The sequence below is a fragment of the Punica granatum genome, chromosome 1 (genome assembly GCF_007655135.1).
Source record: "Punica granatum isolate Tunisia-2019 chromosome 1, ASM765513v2, whole genome shotgun sequence".
Classification (NCBI taxonomy): Eukaryota; Viridiplantae; Streptophyta; class Magnoliopsida; order Myrtales; family Lythraceae; genus Punica; species Punica granatum.
Genome location: NC_045127.1, coordinates 10,830,364 through 10,852,796, shown reverse-complemented (window position 1 = coordinate 10,852,796; position 22,433 = coordinate 10,830,364). Strand labels below are relative to the sequence as shown.

General features: G+C 39.4%; 4 protein-coding genes across 5 annotated transcripts; 1 reads left to right on the top strand and 3 right to left on the bottom strand.

Moving 5' to 3' along the window:
- Positions 1 to 7,266: 7,266 nt before the first annotated feature.
- On the bottom strand, positions 7,267 to 9,896 carry LOC116192063 (probable acyl-activating enzyme 6). Of its 2 annotated transcripts, none has more exons than XM_031520479.1 (2): positions 9,755 to 9,896; positions 7,267 to 9,440 (listed from the first exon to the last, which is right to left on the bottom strand). In XM_031520479.1, the coding sequence occupies exons 1-2, from the start codon at positions 9,767 to 9,769 to the stop codon at positions 7,542 to 7,544; spliced, it is 1,914 nt and encodes a 637-aa protein (XP_031376339.1). In that variant the 5' UTR covers positions 9,770 to 9,896; the 3' UTR covers positions 7,267 to 7,541. The 2 variants fall into 2 exon arrangements, with proteins under 2 accessions (XP_031376339.1, XP_031376340.1); XM_031520480.1 differs by having other exon boundaries at positions 9,674 to 9,857.
- Positions 9,644 to 13,339, bottom strand: LOC116192066 (E3 ubiquitin-protein ligase Topors). Its single transcript, XM_031520482.1, has 5 exons — positions 12,852 to 13,339; positions 12,187 to 12,324; positions 11,926 to 11,983; positions 11,337 to 11,584; positions 9,644 to 10,981 (listed from the first exon to the last, which is right to left on the bottom strand). The coding sequence occupies exons 1-5, from the start codon at positions 13,250 to 13,252 to the stop codon at positions 10,912 to 10,914; spliced, it is 915 nt and encodes a 304-aa protein (XP_031376342.1). The 5' UTR covers positions 13,253 to 13,339; the 3' UTR covers positions 9,644 to 10,911.
- Positions 13,340 to 13,463: 124 nt separating this feature from the next.
- LOC116192065 (anaphase-promoting complex subunit 7) lies at positions 13,464 to 19,198 on the top strand. Its single transcript, XM_031520481.1, has 18 exons — positions 13,464 to 13,731; positions 13,835 to 13,903; positions 14,019 to 14,069; positions 14,371 to 14,508; positions 14,638 to 14,700; positions 14,874 to 14,989; positions 15,457 to 15,541; positions 15,972 to 16,031; positions 16,391 to 16,436; positions 16,713 to 16,786; positions 16,995 to 17,045; positions 17,132 to 17,332; positions 17,422 to 17,466; positions 17,573 to 17,666; positions 17,742 to 17,887; positions 18,002 to 18,231; positions 18,345 to 18,405; positions 18,526 to 19,198. Exons 1-18 carry the CDS (start codon positions 13,663 to 13,665, stop codon positions 18,610 to 18,612), a joined length of 1,686 nt encoding a protein of 561 aa, XP_031376341.1. The 5' UTR covers positions 13,464 to 13,662; the 3' UTR covers positions 18,613 to 19,198.
- A 1,702-nt stretch (positions 19,199 to 20,900) lies between these two features.
- Positions 20,901 to 21,689, bottom strand: LOC116192067 (monothiol glutaredoxin-S4-like). The gene has a single exon (XM_031520484.1). The coding sequence runs from the start codon at positions 21,514 to 21,516 to the stop codon at positions 21,208 to 21,210; it is 309 nt and encodes a 102-aa protein (XP_031376344.1). The 5' UTR covers positions 21,517 to 21,689; the 3' UTR covers positions 20,901 to 21,207.
- Between the last annotated feature and the right edge of the window lie 744 nt (positions 21,690 to 22,433).

Sequence of the window (22,433 nt, the reverse complement as noted above, 5' to 3'; positions counted from 1 at the left end):
GATGAATATATATTCTCAGTCTTCTCTCCGGGCCTCCTGCACTATTTGAATGGAATAGTGATCAGCCGGTAATAGCAAGAACACGAAGGAGATCGTGCATGGCTTGTGATTGGGCCCTCGTGGAACACGTGGGGTTTGGGGTTGAACTTTTCTGTCTTTGGTGGGGAATTTACATCCTTTTTGTCTGCAAGAGTTTGGGAAAGAGTGATCTTGTGCGCAAGATCGGTGTCGCGTCCAGTGTATCGGCTAAACTATGGGCCCTCCGAGATGGCTTGCACTTCGCCAATAATCTTGGCATTACCCACTTAGAGGTGGAGCTTGATGCTAAGGCTGTTTAGTATGGGGAGATGGTAATACTAATCTTTTGTTGTACAATATTGTCACCGATTGCAGGACCCTGAGCAACACATTCCGGGGTTTTCTTGTTGCCCACGTATTCCATGACCTCTTGTGCCGATGCTTTAGTGAAGAAATGCGGGAGAAGATCTTTAACGACCCCCGGCGGATATGTACTTTCTATTATCCGCAGACTTCTCTGGTTTGTTGCATCCTAGATTGGTCGCTCCTGAGGCAAACCTGAACCCTTAATATTTGTATGAGCTTTTATATTTCTATGAATGAATGAGATAAACTCACTAAAAAAACAAAAAGAAGGCATCGATTTTCATAATATAAATAAAAATAATAAAATGGTAAATCCAACTAAAGATAAGAGACGATGAGGACGAAAAATTGCTAGGGTGATTCCAAGCCCACTTCTATGTGGTTTGAAACCCTCAGGTTTTGAATTCAAATCCTCCAAGGACAAATGCTAGGGTGGGCTCTTTGGCTTGAACTTGGGATCATCTCCGACTTCTGAGAACTATACTAGACCCCTGGTGGTGCTATTCTAACGGGGTCAGTGCTTGCGCTGGTTGTTCAGTTCGTCTGATATGTTCGTGATTGAACACGAGCGCTCGGAAATTGTGTAGTGGGAGGCGGTAATGTTTCAATCATTACTGTCCACCAGAAAAAAGGATGAAATACGTTAGAGATGTCTACAGTCTTAATTTACTTATTTGGTACAGGTATGAGTGTTCGGGTCTGGGTACCTTTTTTTTTCACGATACCCGGACCTTATCCTGTAAGGAACATGTTCCAAGATTTTGAAACCGGACCCTACTCTGTTAAATCCTGGAATCGAAACCTACCCGAAACCTATATTATACCACAGGTTCCGGGTATCCTGTTGGAACCTGTAAATTTTTTTTTGTCTCGCTAAATAAAATCGAAAATGTCTCTTTCATAATCAGTAATCATGCAAAACAGAATATCGATATAGATTTAGATTAATCCACAATACATCTACAATAAAGAGTAATATGTCTCATTAATCCATCCACAAAACTAAACATTCGTAATACGATCGGACCTCACCGAGGTCGTCGAACCAAATCTGCCGACGATAAGGAATGTGAAGCTTCCACCGAGAGAGAGAGAGACCTAGAGAGGAAGAAAGTGAAGTAAAAAGTAGAAAAATATTTGAATATAACTATGAAAAATTATTATCGATTCCGGGTACCCTCTATGTAGGAACTGGAACTGGAATCGGTTTTCATCGGTTTTTTATTTTAATATTCGCATTCTACCCCATTTTCAATACTAGTTACTCAAACCATATCCTAACAGGTAGGTTTTGAACTGGTTCCGGGTATACCCGGTGTCCGTGCACACTCCTAGGTACAGGAGCAAACAAATGCATTTATGAGTACTGGTGTCTCATTGGAGATTGTTCCATATGTAACTAACATATTATATGGCGTGTTCTTAAATTAAAGCTGATAAACACATAAGTGCAGGTAAATATAAAATCTTGACATGATACTGTTATAGAAAAAGTAAATTATATAATGCTATGTACTCGTTACGATACATTTTCGAAGATGAGTGTGTTTGATCAGTCGGCACATCCAAAAAGCTAATGAGAGCATGAGCCTGGACCATGACTGATCAGTGGGCCACAGGACTTGTGCTCACTAATTGATAGTGACGGAGATAGATGGAGTTGCATTTGCTTAGCCGATAACAATCGTTGCAGAGATCGTTTGCACCAACTGCAGCATTCCATGGATAAACTTCCTTCCATCTTAGGATATATATAGATCAATCCTTCCATATAGGTGTCCAAATTGTTACTCGTGAATTCGGTTTAGTGAGTTGATGTCTCCAAGTACTCTAAAGTGTCCTTAATGGAATGGACTGAACCGAAAGGATCGAGCCATAGTACGGAGAGGGATCTATACATCAGGCTAGCATATAGGTACAAGCTATGCAGAATTTCCTAGCTATTTGGATTCCGGAACATCTTATCTTGGTGACGAAATGTTGGGACTATGCAGAGTGATGTAACATCATTTGATTTTGGCATCTCAACCTGATTACCAAGGACACCGGGATGCATTCAACAGTTTCATGGTTAAAACATAAAACTAAAATATGTAAGTGGGCCCGACGAGTATTACCATCTGGTTCAGGATTATCGAGTCGATATTATCGCCAGACACAAGGGACTCCCCGCAAACCCCGCTACATCACCCGAATCAGTGCACCTAAGTTACACAGAACCCTATGAGCGAGTATCTGACATCGAGATGCCAGACAATGAAGAGATACTATGCAGTTGATCTTCAGTTGTCTGACCAACGCAGATTAAGTTAAAACTATACATATGCAGTGTTATAAATTACGATAGTACCATAGGATCTGAACAGAACCAGTTTTAACAGGCTATGTGACTTGCAACACAAGTTACCAGAAATTGGGGACATGTCGAGGTGAACATGCAAGGAAATACCGGAAAATGACGACGTTCTTGTACCAGAAATCACGTTCTTAGGTGGTGTTCGATTACTAGAAATCAGTTTAATTGTCTTTTGCTTAACGTGAATGGAGAAAAGGAATCGAGCACGGGTGAACTTGTAGAGATGACTTTTCCTGAGGAGGGTGAAAACCAGTGAGTATGGTCGTTTTTTAAAAACTTTCGGGCCCCCAATTTCTCGGACCGATTTTTATAGGCCCAAGAATCACCAGAAAACCATTTGGGATAAAGAAAACTGGCCACCAACGGTTTTGATGTATTCGGTCCGGAACGCAACAAAAGACCCTTTTATTTTTATTTTTATTTTATTTTTAGAGGACCCATTCTTGGTGAAGTGGCACAAGATGCAGCCTGAAACCAAGAGGCCCTGGGTTATGCGCACCTTAATTTAACTTTATTCCCTTTGCTTATATTAGACTTATGTGCCTCCTTTTTACCGAAAAAAAGACCCTTTTTATCCCTCTAAAATGAATTATCTAGTAGTTTTCCTTAAGCTTATAAAATAAAATGTCGAAAACAAAATAATAAATTCAAAATAGTCTAATAAATAACCAGTCCAATAATCTAATTAAAATAAAATTTTCTAACTATCTTCCATAACAAGTTGAAAACAAATAAATACGACAAAATATAAAAATGAAATAAATATTTTTTAAAAAATTATGTCAAATTTTGAGTGGATTTGAATACTGTCGCATTGTATCTGCATGCCTAAGTTTTTTATTTGATTTTCATTTATCTTGAAAATAACCCAAAAACCATTTGAAAGAAGAAAATCCTATATTTCAGGTTGGCCAAAGCTACCCAAACCATTGTTCGGGGCTTGACAGTTGAGTCCTATAATTTAACTTAGTTAGTCAATACCCGCGCATTATGCAGTGAATTTTTATTAATTTCTTATGATCGAAATTAAATAATTACACACATATGAATACAAATGAATATAGATATAAAGAAAACATATGTTAAATACATCATAATACTACAAATTGTGAAAAATAAATTCATGATGGCAAATAAATATGAAATCTAGTCACAAGGAAACACGAATAATATATGTACGGAGAGTTCATAATCCTCTACTATAAACCTAATACAGTTGCTTGGGCAATCTATCTCATGGTCTTGCATGGAATTCATGTGGGTTATTGTGATTAGTTAAGTCCAAACACTTCTTGTTATAATAAAAAATATTTTATAATATGCATTGGTGCAGAAAAGTGGGAAATATCGTTCATGAGTTAGGGTGTAGGAGAGATTATAGTACGTAAAAGATAAAAGAATCAAAAGAGAGTGTAGAACAGTGACGCACGCCATTGCCTGGTAATCAAGAAGTTTCAGGTTCGATACTCAATGGGATTACGTATGGCCCTTTATTATTAGGATTTATATTTCATTATACTAGGTCCATGTACCTCCCTTGTAACAAAAAAAAAAGATTAAAAATATGAATTTTCGTTTCGTATTTATATGGTATTTGTCACATTAAATTTGAAACCTCACATATCCTGAAGAGTTCTTTCAAACTATTAAGAAACTTTTAAATTTTTTTAAAAAGTAATTATATATTAACATATATAAGTATATGGATGAATATCTTAAATACATTGAATATGGTACAAATAAAATATAATAAAATTCATTGAACTAAAATAGATGTGTCAATCTAACGTGGAGCCGAGGTTTTTATAACTTGGCTACGTGGCTCTTTCTCCTTCTGCTCTCTGACTTTTATATATCACTAGATGTAGGAGCTACGGATATGCATGAGCTAGAATCTTTAGACATATATCAAAAGACTGGTCACCACTTTTATAATAGATTATAGGTGCATAAAATGTCTATAGCAACCTTAGTAAAGGTTCTTTCATAGTCATCTTAGCAGAGGTTTCTCCCATAGGAAATTAATTGGTTTAATTTTTTGTTTTGTGAGAATATATTTGGTTAAAATTTTTAATCATATTTTGGTTTTTTTTTTCAATTAATTTCATACAGATTGATAATGTATTGCAATTTTTTTTTTGTATTTTCAACAAAAAAATAAAGTTCTTCACAACTTTTAGAATAAAAGAGTTTTTTTGGCCTTGTGAAGATGACGAGAGCATGTGCGCACTTGGTGAGATTTTTTTACCTCTTAAAGATTTTTCAACTTTCATAATTGAAAGACCTTTGAAGTTTTGTGAATAGTGTGGCACAATAATAAATGACATTTGTCTTGCTGTGAGTGAGGCCACCTATGTCCAATGTGGCACCGTCGGAGGCATTGTTAATAACTGGTGACGAGACTTGCCTTCGGTAGACCCTAGCATTCCGCTTATCTATCTATCTATCTATCTATCTATCTATCTATCTATCTATATATATATAAATAAAGTTGTATCCCACATATTAAATAGGGGTATAATAGTAAATGTATTACTAAATTAGTTTGTTATATGAAAATTGAATAATATTAGTTATCATTACAATTAAAGAAAATAATCCAAAAGAAACATCATGAATGAATTCTAATCACTTATCTATTATATGTATTTAAAGTAGGCTACCCAAGCCCATGTGACGATAAGTCTCAGTTCATGCGTTGAGAATCTATCACATAGGATTTTCAAGTAATTCCTCAACTCCTGATTGAGTGTCTTTTCATTCATCTTCTTTAATTTAATAATCTATTGAAAGTAATCAATAAAAAATTTAAAGAAAGTGAAAAGTGAACATAAGTTTATTAATATTGTAGTGGTAGAGACATTGTTAATTTTGTACATTATCTTGTGTTCAAAACTTTCCATTCAACTTTTCTTATTTCTATTGTTCTTTTCTTTTCATATTTTATTTTTGAAAAGAGACATTTAATTTTGGTCATCCCTCAAGTTTTCTCACATAAATTTTAAAAAAGGAATCAATTCTATATATTTGGTACCCTAAACAGTTTTGGTCCATTCCATGAAAGGCATTATAGAGCTACTGATGTGGAATTGACGCCGTTAATTTTGCCCATGTGGTAATTTGCTATTAGTTGCAATTTAAAATTATTTAAAAAGTAAAAGAAAAATGAGAAATTGAAATAAAATTAATTAATCAAATTAAAAAAGAAACCCAGAGGAGCTAGGTGGTTGCCGAGAGGAGGGACCGGATCTTGGACTCCCCCTTCCAAGCTCCCTGCAAAGTGACACACATATCATATGTCCAATATATTATATGGATTTTGAACTTTTAAGATTCAGAGTTGCAAATATATAACTCATGTTACTATAAAATGTCTAAATTATCCTATCTTTCTAATATCAATAAGCGAAATATGTATTATTTAATATAACTATTCATATGGGAAGTTGTATTGAATTTAACATTTTGCCGTATATTATTTCTAAATAAATTTCTATGAAAAGTAAGTAAAACCAATAATATATTTATACAAGTATATTACAAATAAATTTAAAAGTTTGCTAAAATAAATTTCTTTTCGATGAATTAATTAAAAAGAAGTTAGTAATAACAACATAATAAATTTAAAAGTTTCTTAAAAAAAAAGATAATAACAACGAAACAATAAATACTCTCAATTAATATTACAATACTAACATACAATGCTACATATATGACATAAGCATAATAAATCATAGAAACAAAAAGATTTCATTTATTTATTTAGGATAAATTAACCAAAAAAAATTACAAGTGCCCCGCCTGTCTAGTATGCAATATAATAAGTCCATAGAAGCTTGAGACAAATGACGATGAGTTTCTTATTACAAAAAGAAGAGATATCTTTATTATAAGATGAAAACGCACTACTCCCCCACGTCACTTTTCTTAAAAAAAACAATTGATTCATATATCGATTCAATATGTGAATCAATCCAGGCTTTTATTTTTTTTTACCTTCGAACATAATCAATCACACCTTTGATTATTTTCACAAGCTGTTATTATATTCCGTTTCATGACCATGTCTGTTTTCCTGTCAAGTGGGTCACTAAAAGTCAATGGGATCCTCTTTTCTTGGAGTCCTTGTGGTTATAATTAAGACATTATTTATCTTGTCTCTCTCCTTTTTCTTTTTCCCCAAATGTGTATCGTGAAATCTAGAATCCCAATAAAGGATCCAAACATTATAGAATTAAGTTAGATTTTCCATTAAAAGATAACCCTTCCAATCAAGAACTTTCGATATTCTTTTTTTTTATCTCTTCAATTCATAATCATACTAAAAATATGATATAAAACCTCACAATTAAAAATTTTCCCTTCCTTTTATTATCTCTTCAATTCATCATCATTGATAAGGATCACCCGGAATATTCATTTTTATGTTCAATCATTGACACCTTTTTGCAGTTTTCCCGATTCTTTAATATACAAGTTATTTCACTGATTATGTCTCCGTTGGACGGCCATTCGCCTCCAGGATATTCTTGAGCAATCAACTTCGTCCCTAGGACTCTGATTTCAAGAGTAGCTGCAACACAAACAATTGCACAATACAGGAATATGATCGGATATGGATGCCCGATGCATTCGACAGTGTTTCGGTTACTTAACACTAGGAAAACGAAAACAGAAAACTATGCAGTCGAATCGATTCCAGATCCAACCTTGAATGAGGATATTCGATATGAATGATCTTAAAAAAGATGGGAGTGATGATCAGATCAACTCGAGTACTTGAATCCCTGTTGTTGATCTGTTATATCCGGCTTTTTGGAGATCCCATTGACTTGGCTATTTCCCTCAGCACGTACTTCTGAATCTTCCCGGTCGAGGTCTTGGGCAGCTCGTCCTTGAACACTATAGTCTTGGGCACCATGTAGTGAGGCATCTTAGCTCGACAAAATGCTATGATCTCCTTCTCAGTCGGGCAGGCTCTGCCTGTCTCGGCCTTGAGGCTCACGAACGCACACGGGGTCTCGCCCCAGTACTCATCAGGCCGGGCCACTACTGCAGCCTCATTCACTGCGGGGTGGGTGTAGAGCACGGACTCCACCTCCACACTGCTCAGGTTCTCCCCGCCACTGATGATCACATCCTTGGACCGGTCCTTGATTTCCAGGTACCCATCAGGATGCATCACCCCAACATCTCCAGTGTAGAACCACCCGCTCGGGTCCATGCACTTGGCGGTCCCTGCGGGGTCCTTAAGGTACCCAAGCATGATGCAAGCTCCTCTGAGAACGATTTCCCCGAGGGTCGATCCATCTCGTTTGACAGGGACCCCTGACTTGGGGTCTACGACCTCAACCTCAGCGAAGCTAACAGTCCTCACCCCTTGTCGGGCCTTGAGCCTGGCCCGCTCATCGGCAGGGAGACGGTTCCACTGCGGCTTCCAGGCACATGATACCACGAGCCCTGCCGTCTCTGTTAGACCATAGCCGTGGCTCACAGTGAAGCCCAGGGACTCTGTCCGGTGGAGCACTGCTGCGGGAGGAGGGGCCCCAGCAGTGAGGATCTGGACGGGGGCCTTCAGCGGCTTGTCCCCATTGCCACTGCCTCCGGACAGCATGTTAAGCACCACGGGTGCACCACACATGTGAGTCACCCCATGCCGCTCAATGAGGTGGTAGATGGCCGGCCCATCAAACTTGCGGAGGCAGACGTTGGTGCCACCTACAGCCGCAATTCCCCATGGGAAGGTCCATCCATTGGAGTGGAACATCGGCAGGGTCCAGAGATAGACAGGCTGCTTGGGGACGGGCCAATCGATGAGGGTGTCAACCACGATCATGAAGAGCCCGCGGTGGCAGTGGACGACTCCCTTTGGGGACGAGGTCGTGCCAGATGTGTAGTTGAGCACCATGGGGGTCCACTCGCTCAGGGGCCGGACCCACTGGAAGCCAGGATCCCCTCTATCCACCATGCTCTCGTACGTGGAGTTGAAGTCTGCCCACGAAGACAGCTCCTTCAATCCCTTCTGCCCATCACCAGCCTCCTCCTCCTCGTCATCACTCGCTATTAGGACAAGGATGGGGCGGTGGTCTGTGGGCGGGAAGAGGGAGACCGCGTCAAGCACAAGGGACCGGAACTGGTGGTCGACGAACACTAGCTTCGATTCTGCATGTCGGAGGATAACAGAGACAGTCCGACGGTCGAGGCGGGTGTTGATGCAGTTGAGGATGGCCCCGGACATCGGCACAGCGAACTGGAGCTCATACATGGCAGGCACGTTGGGGGCTACCACCGACACCACATCCCCGCGGCCAAATCCTGCAGCAGCCAGGGACGAGGCCACCCTCAAGCACCGAGAGCGAGTCTGCGACCACGTATAGACGGTGTCACCATACACGACTGAGGGGCAATCACCATACACGGTCGCTGCCCGATCGAGGAATCCGAGCGGGGTGAGGGGAGAGGAGTTGGCCGGGCTCGGCTTCAGATCTTCCATGAATATACCAGTCTCGTCTTTCTCCGGGCCTCCCCTGCTATCTTGGAATGTTTGTAAGGGAGTGAGCAAGGAGCAGGTAGCTGTGGCCTTTCGTTGTGAGTCAAAGCAGAAGATAAGAGGCACCGAGGCACCAGATTGACAACAATGCCCCTCAGTCTCACTGTCGCCCTCGTGGGACAAGCTGGGGGATTTTTCTGTAATTTTATCCTGCAAGAATGGCAAATGTTATCATTGATCTTTCCACTCAGAAGGCGTCAATTTTTACATATGTAATATATATATATATATACACGCACCAAGTCCAACGAAAGAAAGAATAGAGGATGAGGACGAGAAGTGTTCAGGTAAGAATGGAATACGTCAGATAGAGACAATCTTATGAACAATAAAATGCATCTTTTTTTCATTTATTTATTGTTTGGGAAGGAAACAATATGCACCTTCGAGGATTCATCAAGGCAGCTACATGGAAAATGTTCCCTCGATTTAAACTAATAATTATTAGATGGACACGAAGCGACCTGCATGTGGGTCATTTACAAGTGAGACGGTTGGCGGGGAATCTGCATTTAACTTGCCCAGCTAACATACACCGCTCAGTATGATCCATCCATTTCAAAGTCGAAATCACTCGCCGATGGAACTTTCATTGACACTTCCACAGTCCGTATACAGTTGCCACGAAGGCTTAATTTGCATTGAGGACCTGTAGCACTCCATTCCATTTGTTGGATCGACGGATCGCGGGGCTCCCACCTGTCAATGACAGATAATAAATAGCCGGCTGTTAGGCGAAAGCTTAGTAAAGCTTAGAATCTTATCGATGGAAAAAACCATTAAAGACAACCTGCCTAAAGTAATAGCTTGTAACCATGTCCAGATAAATAACTCAAGGACAGAATCTTCCATCCTTGGTTTATAATCAGACTCTAAGTGGCCCCGTACTGGGAAGCATAGGCCCCTCAAGTTATTGCAGTGTAGGCCAACTACAACTACCCGCTGAGCTCCAAATCCCAAGCTTAATCATAATATCTAATGCCACCCTCTATTCTCGTCCTTGATTCCCAGATTTTTAGCATATTTTTTCATAAAATGGTCAATTTACAGAAGAGAAAAAACAAGTTCTAAACCTTCCCCACCAAGTGTCTGAAATAACCGACACTGGAGTGTTAGATTGGCCACCGACATCACCTGATCTTTTGTTTTAGATGGAGGAAGAGAAGAGTTCGCCTGCCTGGTGCCAAAATATAAAAGTTGGCATGAAATGTTTGATGTCGTGGAGTTTGCCCATCATGGCGTGATAAGAGAGTTGCCAGTGGAATTTTATGAGAAGTCACATCAATGCCTCAACATCAGAAACTTCTGCTTGCTCAGAGCCTCTAGAAATCCTTATTGACGGAGATAGTTCATGAAAGAAGCTCTGCTCACTGCTTGAACAAGATCACCCAAAAGTTTCACTCCCTTGAACAAGATCACCCAAAAGTTTCACTCACTCGAACGAGTGCTCTCTGATTGAGCTCATTCTTCGATAGCAAAGATGAGGTTCGGAACATGACTATTTGTGCAATCGAGCACTGCCGAGAAAACCGGTGGTGGGATCGTGATATAAGATCCAGACAAATGCAAATTCCTGATCGCCAAAGCAACCGAGGCAGAGACAAGTACCCCCCTGGTGAACTTACTCTAGCTGCTTATACTCTACTACTGCATCATATGTTTCCATTGCAAGTGAACTTTCTGCATAACAGCTGAAAAAGAGGAAACAGAATTTTGATGAGCAAGATTATCTGTAATGTGAAAAAAAGTAAAAACAGAAAGACATTGTACTGTTTGCAGGGGAAAAAAAAAGGACAGACAGAACGAAAAACCATTTATCTCTATCCAAGAATATACGGTTGAGTAAGTTTAGAAGGTGCGACACAATCTGGAGATTCCAATGATGATATAAGTTGAAAACAGTATGTAGCAGACACAATATTGGCTACTTAACCATGAATATAAGGGAGAGTTCAGTCGACGATTTTTCTTCAATTTTCCATACTTAAAATGATTTTCAATACCAATTCTTTGAGGTTGTAAATGGTTTTTTTTCATATTGCCTACCTGAGTTCATGCCAGAACATATTGGTCCAGTTATGCAGGAAGGGTTGCAAAGGAGCAGTCAAGCTTTCATCAAGCTGTCTTGAAGGAGCATTACTCTTCTCTTCCAGGCTTCTAAGGAAGAGTGATGTGGCGACATGAACAATAACAGAAGGATCTGAGTCTCCAAGGAGAGCCTGCAACTCCCTCCTAACCCATGGTTCAATTTTTTGAAGCATTCTTTCTTTCCAGCCATTATTTCTTGCCATGTTCTGAAAAAAGAAAAAGGGATTTGTCACCACATATAAGAGGAGGGGGAGGGGGAAATGATGCAGGCAGGCGGGGCGAGGGGTAGGGAACACAAAGCAAAACTTGGACATTCCTTTTTGGACCTATAGCCATAAGTAACTTTTGCAATATATTGTAATCCACGTACGTCAAGTGCAATATGAGTCCTAAAACAAAAGATCTGTTTGGGTGATACTTGAAAGCACCATTTTGTGATAAGAAAAACAAAAGATAAATTAGAATCTCTAAAAGACCAGTTGAGAATATCACAATTTAGGTATAAGCACTATAGATGGAGTTTCTTCTCACCGATCAGTATAAATACCTGCTCAAAACGTCTCCCAGGAGATGGCAAAACTGCTTGTAGTCTTCGACGGTATATGCTGCAGGTATGCAAAGTCACACAAATTTAATGTCAGCATGCCTCAAACCATGAAATATGAGCTCTATATGCATATCGAGATTCTTATACTAGAAAAAGGACAACTTCAAACCATGTGGAACACGGGTTGTCTTATGCTTGACTGTACGGTATGAATTCATTTCGTGTCATTTATTATTGACATTAAGCTTCAAGGTGAAGTACCTGGCCCGCCATTGAAGCTTTCTCTCAGCTATAACACCTGGCGGTATGGAACCTGGTCTTCCAAATGATCGTCGCCACTGTAATGGCCCAGATCGGCAGCTAGATGAACTGCACCGATCTCCTGATCTTCGAATAACCCTAGAACAAGAAAGAAAGCATATGCCCCCATTGGCTGCTGAGACATCATAACATAACAAAACAAGAAAAAGATTTTAACGTTGCCATTGTTCTTTATTCATCTTCTTTTCGGTAAACTCAAAGAAAATGAATTCAAACGATCATTTCCTTGTGAGAATACAATCTGAAAGTCAAAATGCTGCGGGTATCGCAATGCAAAAAAACCTTTATCATCAAGCTCGAGAATTCAATGAGCGCGCAATAATCATCTGAATCCTGAACAGGATTCACAACCCTCTCCCTCACTAACTGTTCAATTTCTACCTTTCTATCGGTAAGACTTCTACTCGTTTCGAAGAACACTGAAATAATTGGTATCTCTGCTCATCTGGGAATGCAATTATCCAAATAAAACGAAAATTCAAATGCTTAGAACGTAAAATCATACTCCTCTGGAGAGATTACTACTCAATCGAGTCTGCAGTAATCATCATCGCAGCTCAACATTTAGAGCTAAGAGAGGGAGGGAGAGAGAAGGGAAGGACTACCTTCTATTGTCTTGGTAATTCGATACAGCTCGAGTATGACGTTCTTCTTCATCCAAACGAAGAGAGGACAACTTCTCTTCCCGGAAACTTCCGTACCGGAGGCTGATGCCGGAGAACCACGAATGGAACTCCGCATTACAGAGAGGGCACTTTCTCTTCAGCTCGCTCCACCGGCGGATGCAGCTCAAGCAGTAGGCATGCAGGCACTTCGTGATCACCGCCGACCTGTGGTCTTCCTGAAGGCTCCCCAAGCATATCGAACAGGACCGGCCTCTAATCGCCGGCAAGATGGTTCTGAAAAGGAACTTCTCGCGACTGCGACGACTCCGAGCTAACTCTCCCGAAGCAGAAGAAGATGACGCCGCTGCCGACGACGACGATGGAGGAGAAGAGAATTCCATGGCCAACGGCTTTGCTTTCTCCAACGACGAACAGGAACGGTGGCTTATGTCCGGTCGTTGGCAGAGGCGATGGAGGTGGTTGAATGATAATGGACCGGGACGGCTGAGCCCATTTATATAGCAAGTTGGGCCGAGGACATATTAGGCTGTTGGGCCCAAGCTTGAATTATTTATAATTATAATTATTTTATTTAATTAATTACGAGCTAAGCTGAGCTTCAGCCATGCCGATAGAGAGAGAGAGAGAGGTTTGAAGGGAGAAGGGAGCGGGTCTGGCTGAGACTGAGTTAGGTGAGGTTTGCAGTGACTCGGTGAGTTCGTCACTGCTACATTGAGCGACCAGGTCGGAGCGCGGAACTTCCATTCTCTCCTATCAGAGGACGAGCCGGGAGCAGGGAAGCTAGCCGGAGATGGACGTTCCCCGAGACCAAATGACCGCCCTCATCGACCATGGCCTGTTCGGCTCCGCCGAGATGCTTGTACCGCCACTTTATCTCTCTCTCTCTCTCTCTGCTCAATCATTCATGGAGTTAGCTTTGGATTCCTCCGTTAATTCTCAGCCGAGTCCGATTGTCTCCGCAGGGTTGCTTTCTGGTTTCATCGTCCTCCGTGAACGCTGAGACTAATCCTCACCTCAAGGCCGAGAATTTGGTTGCAATTTCCCTAATTCTACGAGATACTTAATGAGCTCAGTCCTCGCTTGTTCGTAGCTTAGAATCGTTCCATTGCTTGGCTCACCTTGTTATCCGATTTTACTTCGCTGCAGGTGCTCCTTGGAGATGCTTTGTTTCGGGAGAGGGAGTATCGGAGAGCTATTGTAAGTCCATTTCTATGTTTTGTGAGTATATTCTTATTGGACAATCACCGAATTATCAATTCTCGAGTTAATTGTCCGTCTCCATGTCCATAAACGCTTGTCAATGAGTGCAGTGTTGTGTTAATGGAAAGACTTTTCAAAATTAATGTTCTTTTCTTACAGAGATTTTGTGAACTCCAGCATTGGCACATACTTATTTGATGTTTCATGAATCTAATTTCTAGCGAGTACTTGTATACGACGATTTTCAAGTCTGAATTTTCTCGTTGGCTCCATGTATTTTTGTTTGAATCTGCCCCAGCACACGTACAAGCAAGCCTTGCAGTACCATAGGATCAACCCGAAACAGTCTTCGGCTAGCACCAGAAGTTCGTTGTCTGCATCGAACAGGTCGTCTTCTCCAAATTCTTTTCATGCATCAGCAATTAATGAAAATGAGGTACATAAATCTCTATGCTTATCATGGTAGTTTGTTCTTTGCACTGTAAAGATCTTATATTTATTATTCACTGAGGAAGGTCCCATATTTTGGTTATTTCATTCTAAAATATGGTCGTATTGATGGCAGGTAAAACTTAAGATTGCATCCTGTCACTGCTCTCTGAATGAGGGGAAAGCAGCAATTGCTGAGGTTTGTTTCAAACTCATTTTCTTTTACTTCGGTTGGGAGGTTCTTTTCGAATTGACCTTTTATTTTACTTACTGTTCTTTTATCCAGGTTTCATTAGCTAAGATATTCAGCTGTTTGACTAGATATATGTGTCGTTGTGCTGAACTGATGATTTTGTTGCTTCTGTCTATCAGCTCGAAGGGATTCCAAGCAAAGCAAGGAACTTGCAAATGAACTTACTAATGGGAAAACTTTACCGCAATTCTAGACATAACCGTGCTGCTGCTGTTTGTTATAAAGAGTGTATAAGGTCAATTAATTCTTTAGTTATGTCCTTCAGATTAAATCTTTTGAAGTTTGATCAGTTAATCTTAGTTATGCTTTGCTATCATCTTTCATGACATGATCTCCGCGACCTTTTATCTGGTATGGCAATGAATTTAATAGTTTGTGTTGCCCTGATGCTTAATTCCTTGCTGTGATGGTTTTATTGTTGCTCCTCCTCAATGAGAGATATTATCTGGTTTAGTACAGCTCTAAAATTGATTCAGCTACTAGTGACACCTTCAATTGCTTTCTCCCCTTCCATAGCTGCTTTTTATTGCATTAATTATTTTGTGTCTTTTATTGCTTTGGAATTATCATAGAGAAATGGCTGGCTTACCCATGCTTTTCAATCTATGTGCATTGACATCAATTGTATTGATTTAGTTGCGCTTCAGTTAATTTCTTTTCCACCTAGCGTGCTAACTCACTCCTTTTTTTTTTTATTTATAGAAATTGCCCTTATGTTCTTGAAGCTATCATAGCTCTGGCCGAGCTAGGAGCTACTGCCAAGGATATTATTTCCTTGTTTCCTCAGGTTTGTTGTTGAAAGTACGAGTTGCTTTCTCAGCTGCTTTATGTTACATCATGCATTACTTTCCTTTTCTAAATACAGTCAAAGCTAGAATTAGATATTCTATTCCTAATTCACAGTGACAGTATCATTCTGTTTGTATATCTTGAATATGTCCATTTAGTTATACGAGTCATTAGTTTTGGTTCAATATCCCTTAATTGGGACAATTGATCTAGCCTCTGTACTGATTTAAGTTTAAAATATTCGTAGTGCTGCTCCGGGGATATTATGCCAGGATTTATTGATTGAAGATTTGCTATCACTTTATTTCATGGTGTAATTAAGTGCCTAGTTCTCATAACAGCAGCAGTTCTTGCTCAGGATTTCCTGATTTTGTTTGCATGAAGTAGTAATCCTCTTTTACTTTTTGTTTTTGTTTTTGCTACTGTAGACTCCAAATAGAGGCAGCAGGGCTTCATACGACCAATTTGATTCAACACGTTGGCTACAAGTAAGTCTAACATCAATTGGTTGAATTAATCCCTATTATAACTTGGTTGGATTGCAGTCCTCTCTTTATAGGAGCTTTCATTTGCTTTAGTTCACACTCCTTTATCATTGTGGGAATAGCTTCATCCTAACCTTAGTACAAAATCAAAACTGCTAATTTTTGTTGGTCATATTTTATTCCAAGGAAAGACCAAGTCCTACTGTGCATTCATTTAGAAGTCTTATTATTTTTTTGAATTTTTTTTATCATTTTCCAGTTTAATACATCTACTTAGATCATTAATTAGAGATACAATGTTGTGAACATTCTGTTTCAAGCTTACAAAAGATTATTGTTGACATTTTATACTTTCTCAACAGCGCTATGTTGAAGCTCACTGCTGTATTGCCAGTAATGATTACAAAGGTAACACAGTTCTGCTTAGGGAGGATTTTGAATGAATTTATGTCCTGTCACCTAGAGATTGTAGGTAGAATGCATATCATGTTCACTACTTGCAGCACTCTGTTGATTCGATATAGCACTTCACTGGTCCAGAACATGGTGACAGAGAGAGAATATCATTGCATTGTGTCAGAATTCACATGTCCATAATAGTTGGTGATAACTGCCAAATGATACCAGGAACCATGAAACTTACTGATGCTTATTTATGCTTTGGATATTTTCCTTTCTGGGCAGGTGGTCTGGAACTTTTTACTGAACTGCTGCAACGCTTCCCTAATAACGTACATTTATTACTTGAAGTTGCCAAGGTTAGAAATGATGATAGATGATGTGTAAAGTGTAATTTGACCTCAGACTGTACACAATTTGCGTTACTGTTACCGATCCTTTGAATTTGATTGCAAAAGCTGAAGAGTGTGATAGTAGTTGGAGGGTCATGCCCTGTGGGCTTTCCTCCGGGGCTTTGATAATATTTTACTGACAAAATTTTGCATTGGCTTGATCAATTTTGTGAAGGTTGAAGCCATTGTTGGAAAGACTGATGAGGCCATCATGAACTTTGAAAAGGTTGATACGGGTCATGTTCTTTGATTATTGGCAGAAAAATTGATATTTTGGAAGCGTCTCACCTCACCTGATGCACGGTTTTACAGGCTCGATCAGTTGACCCATATGTAGTAACCTACATGGATGAGTACGCCATGCTTCTGAAGATGAAGTTTGATTACACAAAGCTCGGGAAGTTGGTGCATGATTTGTTGAATATTGACCCAACAAGACCGGAAGTTTTTGTTGCTTTGTCTGTGCTGTGGGAAAGGAAAGATGAGAAAGCAGCTCTGTCTTATGCTGAGAAGGTAGCTCTGGCCTTGAATAGATTCTTGTTGCTTGCGAGATTCCGCAACTTTGCTTTTATTCATTGATTTACTTTTTTCTTCGTGTACAGAGCATTCGAATTGACGAGAGACATATACCTGGTTATATGATGAAGGTATTCCCAATAATTTACACTGAATACAGTTTTTGTATTATTCTGTCTATTTATTAATCATAATTTGTGAAATGAAAATTCTGAAGAATTTGTTCTAAGTTTTCAGGGCAACTTGTCTTTGTCAATGGGTAGACTAGAAGCATCGGTGATAGCCTTCAGGGTAGCTCAAGAACTGAGGCCCGATCTTCGTTCATATCAAGGTAATTACAAGTGCTGGTTCAGCAATTTCTCCTCGGCCGTGCTCTGTCTAAATGATAATCTTTTTGTAATTCTAGGATTAGTTAGGTCTTATTTGGCATACTCAAAAATCAAAGAAGCCCTCTATGCTGCGAGGGAAGCCATGAAAGCCATGCCTCACTCTGCAAAGGCTTTAAAACTAGTCGGAGACGTACATGCCAGTAATCCCAGTGGCAGGGAAAAGGTAAACTTCTCGAAAATTGTTGCTTTTACGTTTTAAAAAACGAAAATTTTTTACTGGGGTAACCTTTTGAAAACATAAATTGCGAGTTTTCTGATAAACCTCAACTTTTAACAGGCGAAAAAGTTCTACGAATCTGCCCTTAGGCTAGAACCCAGTTACCTCGGAGCCGCCTTAGCTTTGGCAGAGCTGCACATCCTCGAGGGTCGGAATGGAGATGCGGTGTCTCTCCTCGAGCGGTATCTTAAGGACTGGGCTGACGACTCTCTTCACGTCAAGTTGGCCCAAGTTTTTGCTGCAACTAATATGCTGCAAGAGTCCTTCTCTCACTATCAAGCTGCATTGAGGTAAAAAATTTAACTAATTAACCTCCAATAAGTTTCTTCTAAAATTATTTATGCGAATTTTCCTGTATCCGAAGGAAATGAATGAGAAAATTATGGTTGAATTGTCATTGTAGGATCAACTCACAGAATGAAGCAGCCAAGAAGGGGTTGGACCGTTTAGAGAAGCAGATGAAGGTGTATTATCATATCATTTGATCGACTTCCGTGTCCTATTATAGTTGCATGTCTCTGTGTATTAGAGCAACAATGGTCGCATTTCCTATGAAGGATTAAAGCTGCCATTTCTCCTCGCAGGGAGTGGATCCAGATGCCCCCGAAGAAGATGAGGAGAACGAGGTAGAGGAAGCTGATGGGGATGTAGAAGAAACTGAACTACTATAAGCTTATTAACCGAGAAATTCCCAGCTATTCCTAATACAGCACTTTGGGTTGGAGTCGAGCATGTCGATTGTTTAATACTCGGACTGCCCCATGGCAGAATTTGCTTCAGGCCTGGAGAATAAAGATCCTGCATCTGACTCAAATTAAGTCACAAGAGCAGTTTCCAAGTTGAGAATCCGAAAGGTTCATACCAGTCACCACCAGCTTAGTTCATGCTTGAGGTCTTTTTGCCTTAAGATGGTGACTGGCTCAAGCCTTTACCGAGGGAGGATTCTTGGCCAGATTGGGTATGAAAGGATTCAACTACCCCTATCTACTCCAAAACCATTGTTTGCTAGATTGTAACGATGTTGATAAACTGATGATGGCATAGTGTTTTTATTTTTTTCCTTAAATTTAAGGCCGGCTCAGTCAAGGATTTGTCTATGTAAAAAGTTTTACTGAAATTGTGTGTAACATTATTTTCTGGCTAAGGAGTTGTGGACTATTTGCTGATAAGTATTATTGATGCATATGTTTTGTGGATTTCGTAGTTTATTGATAAGCATTGAAAAGGGCATTATTGCAATAGCCCATTATATTTGAATACTGTGTTTATTGAATTTGCTTCCTTCACATTGTATATTTCCCTTGCGCGGATCTGTTGTATCTTTTTTATGTTATTGTGATCTTTCTCTTGACCATTTTACTCTGTATCCGTTTTTGTTCATCAATGGACATTCATTGATTTGCTGAGTAAAAAAAAAATGACGACATATTTTCTTTGTCAATTTTTTGTATTGACCAGACACTTAAAGATCATGTTTTTCTTGATTGGGAGGGGTTTACTCCTTAATGAGTTGATTTTGCTCGAATTAGATTAGTCACAACGTGTATGTCGTTTTTTGGATATCAGGGGGTGGCAATCCGAAAAAGTATCATTTTTCATATATATATATATATCAAGAACAGTTAATTTGTGTATATACACCAAATTTTTTGAAGAGACCTATTTATTTACCTGATGAAAAATATAAGTAGACCCATTAACCTTGAAAGGGCCATGAACTCAGGGATGCTATGCAACCGTATTGGTAACTTACCTGGTGGTTGATTTGATGCCCATGACGATCATGACGCGAAGTCCGAACTCATGGTCATTTTGTTCTGGTTGGGTTGGATCGATTGAAAGAGATAATCCATTTCACGCATCTATTGACATGCAAGTGAAGAGCTTCAACCTCGAGTTAGCTGGTTTAATTTGAAGATATATACTTTGGACGTTCATGGAGATCACTACTGGAATCGGTCCTAATGATTTAGGGTGCGTTTGGAAACAAAGTTTGATTTTGATTTTGATTTTGATTCTGAAAAATGACAAATGAGATTGTATTATAAATTTGACTTGGGAAACGTGTATTTTTGTTGTGTAGTGGGTAGAGTTAAAATCAAAATCATGATTCTAAAATCAAACTCCGTTCCCAAACGGAGCCTTAGTCTTATAACCACCCGATTAATTAATCAATTGGAAACCTCTTCTGCTGGCACACCTTATAGACTGGAGTTCATTTTTTATCGTGATTGTGGGAGATATGTATATCTACGCAAGGACAGATCCAGAATTCGGACGTGGCAAGGGAGGTGAGCTTCTTGAGGGGCCAATAAAAAGATATTTTTCCAAATTAGGGGTCAAATATGAGAAATTTCAGTAGAATTTGAAGAGCAATATGTAAATTTTATTAAATATTATAATTTTAGGATAGGGTGACCGTTCTACTCAGCTCACCTTCCGTCCATCCCTGAATGCGTACATGCTGAGCCAATTTAGTGTGGGGCATTTACTATTTCTTTGTTGGGTTGAGAAAACAAATATAGATATTAGGCGTATATCAACTTGAAATGTAAGTTTGTGTAGGACGAAACAGCAAATATATGGGGGATGAACTTGTAATTATGTACATTTTGCATGCAAAATTTGATTGGCCAGAAGACCCAATACTTTTGGAGAATTCATGGACGTACGTACACATGAATTTTAGGGAGAATTACTTAGTGACTTTTTCTTTTTTTAAAAAAAAAAAAGTCAGATTACCTACTTAATGATTATATATATATATACCTATATATAGATAAAGATAGATTTATATAAAAGTCATAATAATTTATTTTTTTCGGTTACAGGGGAAGCCTATGAACGGTAGTACATTGAAATAAAAATCCTAAATATTTAATAAGTGCGCACAAGTAGTTCAATTGGATATCGAACTGGAACTTCTTGGTCGCCGGGTGAGAGGTGCGGTACTGCACTATACGATAAAGTCATAATAATTTATTCTTAGACAACAAAAACATACACATATATAGTTACTACAAAAAGATAAACTACCCAATATGACATTGGGCAGTCTCATACATATAGCAACTAATTATCGACATTCGACACTTTTAACACATTGTAATATGACTACATACATCCGAGAAAAACACATATAGTTATACCTCAAGAAAGATTTATATATGTGTCCCAAAAAAACACTTATTTCTTTTGCCGGATGTTAGCTGAAGTCCACATAATAAATAGTGAACTTCTTATATAGATAATATATGCATGTATCCTTAGAGCCATAGGGCTCCAACGCTTTTGAGCATTGGGATAAGGGACCTATTGAGGTGGAGGCTCATGACCTCGTTGGCCCCGCCCACCAGCTCACCACCGATGAACACCGCCGGCACAGCTGGGCTACAACCGAGCCTGGCCAAGGCCTGCTCGATCTCCTTCCCCCTTGGGATCTCGTCTAGCTCATGGACATTGGGGTTCACCCCGAAGTCCGAGAATAGGGTCTTGATGGTGTGGCACATGCAGCATGAGCTCTTGCTGAATATCACGACCGGCTTCTCGGACACCATCCTCTTGACTCTCTCCATTACAGCGGACTCAAATTCTCTCTGTGTGATGTATGTCACTCCCAAAGGTTAAAAGGTTGTTGTAGACAATGTATGAATTGAAAGGAGGGTTTTAGTTCTCTCTAGGGTTTGCTTGAGGAAGTATTTGTATGATTTGTCGTAAGTTTTAGGTTTTGGCGTGAGGAGATTGGGTTGCATGGTGGATTGCTTATATAGAATTTGGGGGGAGGGAAGGTACGTTAGGTAGCTAGGTTTTGGATGAGATGCTGGCGTGGTCACGATTGTGACAAAATCCATCCGCACTTTTGAGCTATATAATCAAATCGTGATTTACGTTTTATGTGTTCGATCGGGAAATGCCAAGGAAAGAAAGGGAAGAAGATGTTCGTTTTAGATATGAGCAAGTTATTCCAATATGAGAGATTCCACGTAAATGGTCATTGAATATGACGTGACAATGATGAGTGTGAGTTTGCATGCAAAGGACAGAAAAGAAGCTGCGCGATGACGATTCTCTAACACAAAGAGACACCTCGTAGTCCTTGGTACGGCTTCAATCTGTTATTCTCCGATATCCTTTTTGCTTTCAAATGCCTTTTCATTTTTCCTATCAACTTGGTCCAAGTAAGTTTATTTTGTTCTCTTTGGAGCTTTTCTTGTTTTAGATAAAGATATACATACATTACATTTCCTTTTTTATATTTATATTTATTTTATTAAAGTGGGTACATCAAAATTCTTTATATATATATATATATAACAAAGGTGTATGAGTTTTGCCTTACTAATTCCACGGTTCACGTGAATAACCTACAAGCGCAAGAAATAAGTTAATACAGTCACAAGCCGTTCATGTGGCCCAATGAGAGTATTCTCCTACCGGTTTCTAAAGTGACTTAAATATGAAACTTCCCTAAAAAAATTTTAACCATTAAGCT